The sequence below is a fragment of the Diospyros lotus genome, chromosome 10 (assembly GCF_014633365.1).
Source record: "Diospyros lotus cultivar Yz01 chromosome 10, ASM1463336v1, whole genome shotgun sequence".
Classification (NCBI taxonomy): Eukaryota; Viridiplantae; Streptophyta; class Magnoliopsida; order Ericales; family Ebenaceae; genus Diospyros; species Diospyros lotus.
Window position 1 is genome coordinate 33,670,821 of NC_068347.1, and position 9,234 is coordinate 33,680,054.

The 9,234-nt window shown below is 35.8% G+C and overlaps 2 protein-coding genes across 4 annotated transcripts; one reads left to right on the plus strand and one right to left on the minus strand.

The window, feature by feature from the left end:
- The first annotated feature begins 483 nt into the window (after positions 1-483).
- On the plus strand, positions 484-3,623 carry LOC127810884 (glycine-rich RNA-binding protein 2, mitochondrial-like). Of its 2 annotated transcripts, XM_052350468.1 has the most exons (6): positions 592-629; positions 1,616-1,706; positions 1,827-1,981; positions 2,085-2,153; positions 3,003-3,109; positions 3,212-3,623. In XM_052350468.1, coding segments are annotated over exons 2-6 (456 nt in total). In that variant the 5' UTR covers positions 592-629; positions 1,616-1,704; the 3' UTR covers positions 3,335-3,623. The 2 variants fall into 2 exon arrangements, with proteins under 2 accessions (XP_052206429.1, XP_052206428.1); XM_052350469.1 differs by lacking the exon at positions 1,616-1,706 and having other exon boundaries at positions 484-629.
- An 868-nt stretch (positions 3,624-4,491) lies between these two features.
- Positions 4,492-8,956, minus strand: LOC127810986 (3'-5' exonuclease). Of its 2 annotated transcripts, XM_052350640.1 has the most exons (6): positions 8,559-8,956; positions 7,530-7,709; positions 6,791-6,921; positions 6,524-6,685; positions 5,011-5,121; positions 4,492-4,912 (listed from the first exon to the last, which is right to left on the minus strand). In XM_052350640.1, exons 1-6 carry the CDS (start codon positions 8,911-8,913, stop codon positions 4,868-4,870), a joined length of 984 nt encoding a protein of 327 aa, XP_052206600.1. In that variant the 5' UTR covers positions 8,914-8,956; the 3' UTR covers positions 4,492-4,867. The 2 variants fall into 2 exon arrangements, with proteins under 2 accessions (XP_052206600.1, XP_052206601.1); XM_052350641.1 differs by lacking the exon at positions 7,530-7,709.
- Positions 8,957-9,234: the final 278 nt, after the last annotated feature.

A 9,234-nucleotide genomic window follows, 5' to 3' on the forward strand; every position in this document is an offset into this window, starting at 1 on the left:
GACTAAATATCTAGATAACAAATTGAGCTTAGTGGAGAAATATGATTATATTATTTATTAAAATAAATTACATTCAACTTAGATTATTTCATCTTATTTAAAAGAGATACTCCATTTGCTTTACGACTTATGTAAATAGAAAAATTCTTCGTGATCGAAAATCTATAATTTTTTACCCTTTAAATAGACACAATTAATTACCGATTATTTTTGTTGATACAAAATCAACCTTGGGGTCTATTTGAAAAGTGATAATCTGTATTTTTTCTCGAGACCTCAACAAGGGGGGTAATGTTTAAATTATTATATTTGTCTGAGAGATCCTTGTAATATTTAAAAAACAGGATACCTTCCCATGAATTTCAGTTAACCCTCCAAGATGCTAGCGTAATTTACTTAAAGTTATATTTATAATTTGACAATTATCATCATGACCGCCGTGGAGAAATCGACATAGCCACGTCACCAAAGTCGCGCGATTGCACCAACAGATTAACCGCAGAGGAGCGAAGCCCACCACCGATTTTGCTATAAATGGGAACATACTTCTCCTTTTCGCGGAAGAGCAGAGTGTTCCATTAACCCTAGCCGCGCCACTCTCACTCTGTCCGGCGGATTATTGGCCGTAGGTACGATGCGAACACCCCTGAAAACCCTAAAAGCTGCCTTATGTCTACGTGCTTAGTTGCCATTTGGTTAATATCATGCTCTTTATGCGTGTTGTTAGTCGAGTTTTTCTGGTTAGAATTTAAATTGAAGTTCATGTTCAATGGCCGCCGAGGGCCTGTGATTTTTTGTTCTCTGTTTGGTTTGAGTTAAAAGTAGTTTGAATATCATATGGAGATGCAAGCTTGTGGTTTTTATATTATGTTTCTGCGTGTCTGAAGCGTGTGCTTTAGAGACAAAGTTTTAATGGGTTTTCTTCCCTTTTCTCGTTCTCGTTAAATTGATGTTACAGTACTCAAAATATTAGAGCACCTTTATGCTGAGATGTTGAGTTAACCGAGATGTATTAGGTTGATGAGTTATGTCTTCCGCTAGCATGAGGTGGGGTTGGATCCTAAAAACATATACTTGTACGTATCCATACACATCTATAATGACTAATGTGCATGATATTTGTCCTAATGGAGGGATTTGTTTTGTGCTTTTTTGCTGAGTAAATGGGTGGATTTATTTGATAACTGGAAAATATGTTCTGTTCTAATGACTCTGTTTGGTCCTGCTCAAACAATGCATCCTGGGTGTGAGTTGATTAACTCCATTTCTTACATGAATTTGGCTGTGAGTCTCATTCTCAGTTCAGAGATCACTTAGGTTTGTTTCCGACTTACCAAATTATTTCATCAGTGGCAAGAGCTGGCTATATTCTTTATTCTGTTGACAATCTGGAAGTTTTATGTTCTGTTACTCCGAAAGCACTCTGTCATTAAACTTCTCCAGTCACACTGAATAAGAGATGGCCATGTCTGTCTTGTTAACTCTTGCATCTGGTTCTTATTAAAAAATCTTGTTGGGTCCGGTCACTCTTTCCACACTATTATTCAAATCCATATTATTAAAGAGTTTGATTATGAACTTGAATTTGTGGCCTCTGCTGATTGTTATTGCAAAGGAAGATATTTGTTCGGGACCAAAGAAAATTGGCAGCATCAGGTTGCTAACTTATGATAGGAAACATCTGTTCTCATTTGTAATAAGTGCATGTAAGGAAGATTATACCTTTTTCTAAATAAATTTTACTTTTCAGTTACTAGTTATATGATGTGAGAACTGAAAATTATTATTAACACAAGGAACTGATTTTGGAATAATATGAAATGCAGGTTCTTAGCATTCAAAAGGCTTGTGAAAATGGCTTTTTGCAGTAGATTTGGAACTCTTATGAAGCAGACTATTTCCCAGAATAATGGGCCTGTGCCAGTGGCATCCATGCTTAATGCTATGCGGTGCATGTCATCTACCAGACTTTTCATTGGAGGTATACTTTTAAGTACCATTGTGTAATGAACTAATTATATTACTTGTTTGTTTGTTGGTTCAATGACTGTTTCTGAAACCACATCGATCTGTCTATTTTTTAGGTCTTTCATATGAAACTGATAACCAATCTCTCAAGGATGCATTTTCTTGCTTTGGCGATGTTGTGGATGGTGAGTTCAAATTTGCTATGGTTGCATAGACATAAAATCAACATACACAGCCTGTGAAGTTGTCTTAAGTACAAAAAAAGAGCAAAGTATTTTTTTCAAATGTTCACAAATGCTGCATTTGGGTTTGATTTAAGTAATCTTTGGTACCAGCAGCAGCAGACCGTTTTACAAGGTTAAACATATAATTCACGTGAACTCTCCACATGGGAACTTGCATATGTTTTCTTTTTCGTAGTTAATTTTGTCATGTACCACAGTTTCCCGTCATGTCTAATCAGATTTAAATCATTAAATTGGAAGTTGGTGTCCTGTATGTTGTCTTTGTTTTGTCAATGATCCATTCTTCTCAGGTGTCTTTCTGCATAAAGATGGGAATCTAAACTTCTAAATGGATAGGGAAACTGTACTCCTGGATCAACATTTGTTTATCTTTTTTTAGATTTTCAAGGTCTTAACAGCTGGCTGACGAAAATCCAATGGATTTTCTGCAGATGTTGGAAATGGTTCGATGTGTAACTTTCTTGGTTGAAGTTAATGTTTTCTCAAGTAAGGGAGAATAAATCATTATCCCGACATGTTGCACTTTTGTGAGTGTCTCGAGTTGTCATTAGGGGTAGACGTTGGGGTAATTCTACTTCTTTTGGTGCATCTTTTCCCCCAAGCCCCTCCCAAATTTGTGGATTTTTAGGCTTTGGATAGGATTATCTCCTTCTGTTTGAGGGACCAATCTCTTTTGAGCTCTATAACTATTCAAGTGTCAATATTGGCAGCACACAAGGTTGCTGATTCATGTTCTGGTAGTATATTGAACGTTTTCACGCTCAAACAGTTACTGATGTTGGTTTGTAGCAAGGGTCGTCACTGAGAGAGAAACAGGAAGGTCTAGAGGATTTGGGTTTGTGAACTTCGCCACTGATGAATCTGCCAGCTCCGCCCTATCGGGAATGGATGGACAGGTAAGAATTTACGCTACACAAAATGCGATACATGCTTGCGTGTCAAAACACTGTTGTTCCTACGTCTGGTGCATCCTAACATGCTCCTTCCCTCCCTTTCAGGAACTCAACGGACGAAACATTCGTGTGGTCTATGCTACCGACAGACCGGCGCGGGGCTCTGCTTCTGGTGGCGGCTTTGGTTCTGGTGGCTATCGTGGTGGGTTTGGCAATGCCAGAGAGTGATGGTTTCTGAGGCTCCAGTGGATGGCTTTACCCGCTCTGCCTCTTGTCTCAAGATGCTCTATTCTTGGATAGGATATCTTCGGAACTAGTTTTGTTTTGCTGGTTATGCTTTTGACATCTGTAGATTAGGATTTTAGTGTTGCTTTGCATCATGAACTTGGTGGCCTGGCAGCAGCCATATGGCTGCTAAATGGATTTTCTATTATCTATTATTGAGCCAATGCTGGGCCGGGCCGGACCTAAGAATCTCAAATAGAAGATTGGACAGATTTAGTTTGGATTTGAACAATTTTTTTCTTATTTTTTAATATAACAATTTAAAAATGTGCATATAAATATTTTTGTCATTTAAATAAAAGTTTTATAAAAAATTAAATAAGAATCAACTAAGTTAAATTTTAAATATATGTATGGTATATTATTATTTATTTTCAACTGGGTTTTAGTTTTGGATTTGATTTATATCGGTTCAGATAAAAAATTAGTTGGGAGTAAAAATGTGAATCGAGGATCAAATTGAATTTTAATTGATTTGGCTTAATTGGAATTGAAATTTGAACACCATAGATTGATTGGAATCCGGTCTAGTTGGTTTAGATGGATTCTAGGTGGAATTATGTACTATACTAGTAGTGTTTAAAATAATCTAATTAGAGGGATTTTATATTTTGATTGTATTTTTAAAACTAAGGTGATACCAAATATTATTTATTTGAAAATACCAAAATTAGTTAACTTGTTTTCTTTGGAGTTATTTGGTTTGAGAATTTAAAAATAACTCTGGTAACCATTATCAAATAAAAGAGCAAAACAAAACCACATCCTATTTATTAGTGCAAAAAATTAATTTTAAAAAAATAATAATGAGAATGAAAACAATTTTATTAACAAAATTGGTCTCACGACTTTGCAATAATCCAAGCTCCCAAGCATATGCGGTAAATTATATGTACTAAAAGTTAACCAATGATTTGTAAAGGAGAAATATTTTTTGGTAAAAAAATTTACATATTTGGATAACCAAAGTAAAAGATATGAGTAAATAATTTTTAATTTTATGACCAAAACTATTTATTCACTGTCCTAAAGAAGAATCACAAATTCACAATTGCATGTGCTATATTTGAAATTTCCTAAAGACATGTCTGAGATGCACCAACTAGGAGATTCATTTCCCAAGGAAAAAGCATTCGAAATTCACAGTTTTCACAAAAAGCAAAGCCAATCCAATCATCGCTCAGTTGTGATGGCTATTTAACTACAATAACAACAATCATATTAGGTGGGATTGGTTGTATAAATTCTAGATCTCTAATCATCTTCATTTATGGTTATATGCTCTATAAAACCATTATAATATGTCATGTCCAAGGTTTTTTGCCAAGTTCTCTTAGATCATCCTCTCTCTTTTGTTATAAATTTCCTTCATTTCATCCACTAGCCCTCACATTGAGGCTGATCAACTATAGGAGCAAAATAGAGATTAAATGAATAATACAACCTATGACAATCTTACAATCGTGCATTTCCCAGTTACTGTACTCTGTTTCCAGCAACATCAGGTAGGCTCTTCAGAGCCTGCAAGAGTAACAGGAGGAAGATGGTTTATAACACTAACAAGAGAATATGGAAGTTTTGATACAGAGAAAACAAAGCTGGTGGCATTTTCCATGTACCTGATATAGATACCAAGAAGCAAAGGCATCAGTGGCAGCATACTGTAGCTGTTCTTCTGATAAAACATCAGCCTCCCAGTTTCCCAGTCTAATTTTCCCAGGCTTTGGAAGCTGCACATTCAGATAACTTGTATTGGGATGAGAAACAAAGACAGCTTAGGGCCCATTCGTTCTAAAAATTGTTTTTTAAATTTTCAACTCTAATTTTATAATTATATATGCCTTGGCGTTTTATATTAAAAACACCAATAGCATTCATTTTTAGAAAATTTAGAAAACTATTTTTTTATGTTTTTCAAATTATAAGTTGAAAAATCAGAAAACTAAGTTTTTTATTTTTTAGCTGGAGATTCGATCATTCAATAAAAGATTAAAACTAAAAAATTAAAAAATGTTTTCTACAACTGAACAAGCCCTTGTAGTTTCAGAGCATGATGTGGTTTCATATTGAGAGAGGAAAGAGATGTGGACTGCAAGAATTTGGACAACAATGGCACATTGTCAATTACTCAACCAAACATCTGTTGGCCTTGGTGGTTGGTGCAGGAAATTCACTCAAGTACTTGGTCAGTTATGTACTTATTTGAGTTCAATGATTATCCTAATTGATTCAAAAATTAAAAGAAAAGAAGAAGTTTATGAAAAAGTAAAACAAAATCCTAATTAATCATGGGAAATGCTAACTTGGCCTTCTAGAAATATGTTAGAATTGACAAGTGATGTTTATAACTAAGACGAAAATGTCACGGTAGATGTACGACCAAACAAGAAAAGACAACTAAAAATGATATTATATCCTTATTAAAATTAGAGTGATACCTATATTGAAGATATATGAAAAAGGACCAATATTGTCAAGTGAGAGGAAAGAATGTAAAAATTTTGTACCAAAAGAGGGAGAAGGAAACCAAAAATTATTAGGTGGAACACCCTTAAATATGACATGAGATAATAATGGCTTTACAAAGGACATGGCAATGAATAGAGATGGTTGCCAAGTTAGATTTCATGCATTTGACACCACCCAGTGGGATTAATTTTTATGATTGCTGTTGTAACTATGATAAAGGCAACCCCAACGTACAAGGCTCCAGCATTCTGGGCTCTGGGGAAGGTTAACTGTAACAGCCTTACCCTTGCTTAACAAAGAGACTGTTTCCTGATTGTTATAATTGTGACGTTTACATGAAAAGGTTAATTAGAGTAAAATCTTTTTCCTAAAACAACAAATCCCTCAAGGCTCTAAAATATGGAATTTGGAAAAAATTGAGGTTGTCTGTTACTACACGAGAAGCTATAATTGTCTTTAGACGTGACTGCAGTCTGTCAGGTGAACCTTTTCACTTTGTGCTTCTGCCCTTGTCTATTTGTTTGATTAAGTTTATGCCTGTTTCAAGCCACATCAGTCTGGCACAATAGTGTGAAAAGCACTATATGCCAAAACAGAAGTAAATGTCATCATTGGACATATGAGATGTGATAAAAATTCCACACAAATGGGCTGAAACTTAACCTGTTTGCAGATAAGTGTTTCAGCCAAAGATGCCAAACTCCATTTCTTGGGATCTCCACCAAGCTTTTGGTTGGCTATGCTAGACAGATCTTCCAAAGTCTTTATAGATACACTATGGTCTTTAAAAACTTTAGAAGCATCATTAGCAATGCCCACTCCAACCTACATATGTACTAATTAGTATATTAACAAAACTAAAATTCAGATAAAAGGTTTTGGAATTACATGCAAGAAGTCTGAAACTTACAAGATCATAGATCAACTAACCTTCAAGGATGTAGGATCCTCAAGAAGAGATTGCAAACTTTGAGGGATTCCAGAATGAGTAATGTGCATCACATAACAATGACTACTGCCAGCACATATCTGCATAACTGCAACCTTTCCAGGTGCAACGCCTGCAGAGTTCAAGTTTCTTTCCATAACACATCTCACAATAGATTTCTTCTCACATAGTACATGCTCTCACCCAAAATATTTCTGACACTAGCAAAATGGAATATATCAGGTTGTTCTTTCAAGCATAAAACATTCCTAAAATTATTGTTTTTTTGTCCATTTAGTCACCTAGGGGTGCAACGGCAAATTTATTCCCAGAAGAAAGTCAACACAAGTACGGAGGAGAGCAGCCTGACATATGGTACATCCAACAAATTTTAAAGCAATGAAACTTGAACATATGGCTCTACCTTTATTGTCCATCTGAGGCATGAAGGTATACTGAAGGTACTTTCATTATATACTGTATGAAGTTTGTGCAATATTGTAGCAGAAGCATGGACACAATGAAACCAAAAGTAAGGGGAACGTAATCAAGTTTATTACATTGGCAAACAGCTACTAGTTCTAAGTGGATGATTTAGTTTTCTTCTAGATTGCAAGCAAAACAAGGAACATAAAAAAGAAGGCAAAGTTTCAGTCATGCAAATGAATCAACTTGCAGAGCAACATAATATAAATTCTAGAAGGAACTAAAATAGAAAAAAAGTTACTATATTGAACTGACCTCTTCTAAATGTTGGTCTCCATTCAATGTCAAGTCCAAGAATGGCCTGATCAACGTCTCTCTTTTTAGTTTCAACAAATTCCAAAAGCTCATTTGCAGTTTTCTCCACCTCTCTAATGGTTCGGCTATATAAAATACGACCTTTGAAAGTTAATGGTGGGAATCTCATCCTTAACTTAGCTGACACAGATGGAAAAAAGAAAAAAAAAAAAAAAAGAGATTAAAAATTCAGAACCAAGAAGTAATTTTGAAGTGTTAAGAACGAGGGATTAAGCAAAAATGAACAATTTGATAATATTATATAAGAAAAGGTTCCTGAAGCTTGTCTAAACATATATCCAACTCAAAGTTCCTCAGACTTCGCTGTTTAATGACTGAAACAGTAATTGTCAATGTGAAAATAATAGCTTGGCTGATAGTTTTTATTATATTACGTATTGACATTAAAAAGTAAATTCCCTGGAGCTAAGAAACATCCTATGCCCTCTTGGAGACTGTCAGCTAATTGCATTTCCAATTCAAAACCACAACAGACATCCAAAAAATCATTTGTTCTGCCTCTGCTATGTCATTGGTGCGGCATGGTCACTGCAATTCAATATAATGTCAGTATTCTAGGTGGAAACTCTTGACCATCCCAAACTTTTTGATGTTAGAATGAGCCAAGAAAATGCACCATGTAGATTGCTTAATGGTCATGTTGTCTCGTAGTAGTTGAGTGAACTTCTTCAAAGGAGCTCACCATCAATAACCTCATTTACAGCTTTCATTACTTGATTTGCTCCCATTTTTCACTTTTTTTTAGTCAATGTGTTGAGAAGACAGAATGAGAACAATCCTAGCCTTTTGCATTACCCATACAAGCTGAAAGAAAAACCTAACTTTACCAACTTCAATGCTTCTGAACAGCGAATTAGAAAAATTCAAATGCTCGCAGTGCACAAATAACAAACGTGTTGCTCCCTTTGTACGTGCATCAGTTCCAACTTCAAGCTAAACAAGAAAGAAAAATTCAAAGAAAATGCTTACAGTGAGACGAATCACTATAGATAAGCCGATTCCTCGGACACAGTGATGGAGAAAATGAATCAGGGATTCGAATGGGAGTGCACTCGCTTCCAAAGCCACGGTGCTCCCTGGACGTGGTCGGGCGCCTCAAACCGGAAATCGATTCCGGCAGCCTCCGGCGAGTCCCCAGGCGGTCCTCACTGCAGTCGCGGTTTGGAACGCGGCGTCGCTTGGCCGGAGAGCAGGATGAAAAAGTCGAGCATGATGATGAAGCAGATTGAAATGCAGCTTCGATGGCTTCGATCTCTTGGTCAGTGAAGGTCCGGTCCCAGTCGGAAAAGGCGGTGACCGGAGAACGGTCGTCTCCTGTTTCCATTTATCGACTCGCCGAAAGCCTGAACAGAGCGTATAGATGAAGAAAGTAAAAATAAACGAAAATTATAATTTGCTCCTGTAGTTGTTCCCCTTTACACATATACCCTCAACTTTGATTTTCTTTTTTATTGGCCTCAACCCTTAAAAATTAAAATTAAATTGTTTAAAAATTTAGAGGTGAATTTAAAAAAATTCAAGGACTAAACGGAAAAAATAAAAAATTGAGAGCCAAATTTGTTTTTTCTCCAAATATGTTCCTTGCTTTGGAGGAACACGACTTCTAATATTTACATGTTAGCACCCAAACTAACCATTAATATGT

Excerpts from the sequence above, each read along its gene's own strand:
- LOC127810884 (XM_052350468.1), top strand. Across the intron at positions 1,982-2,084 it reads TACCAGACTTTTCATTGGAG|GTCTTTCATATGAAACTGAT; the intron begins GTATACTTTTAA and ends TCTATTTTTTAG. Across the intron at positions 2,154-3,002 it reads CTTTGGCGATGTTGTGGATG|CAAGGGTCGTCACTGAGAGA; the intron begins GTGAGTTCAAAT and ends GTTGGTTTGTAG.
- LOC127810986 (XM_052350640.1), bottom strand. The coding sequence starts at position 8,913 with ATGGAAACAGGAGACGACCGTTCTCCGGTCACCGCCTTTTCCGACTGG. Across the intron at positions 6,686-6,790 it reads AGGATCCTACATCCTTGAAG|GTTGGAGTGGGCATTGCTAA; the intron begins GTTAGTTGATCT and ends GTACATATGTAG. Across the intron at positions 4,913-5,010 it reads CTTCTTGGTATCTATATCAG|GCTCTGAAGAGCCTACCTGA; the intron begins GTACATGGAAAA and ends TTACTCTTGCAG.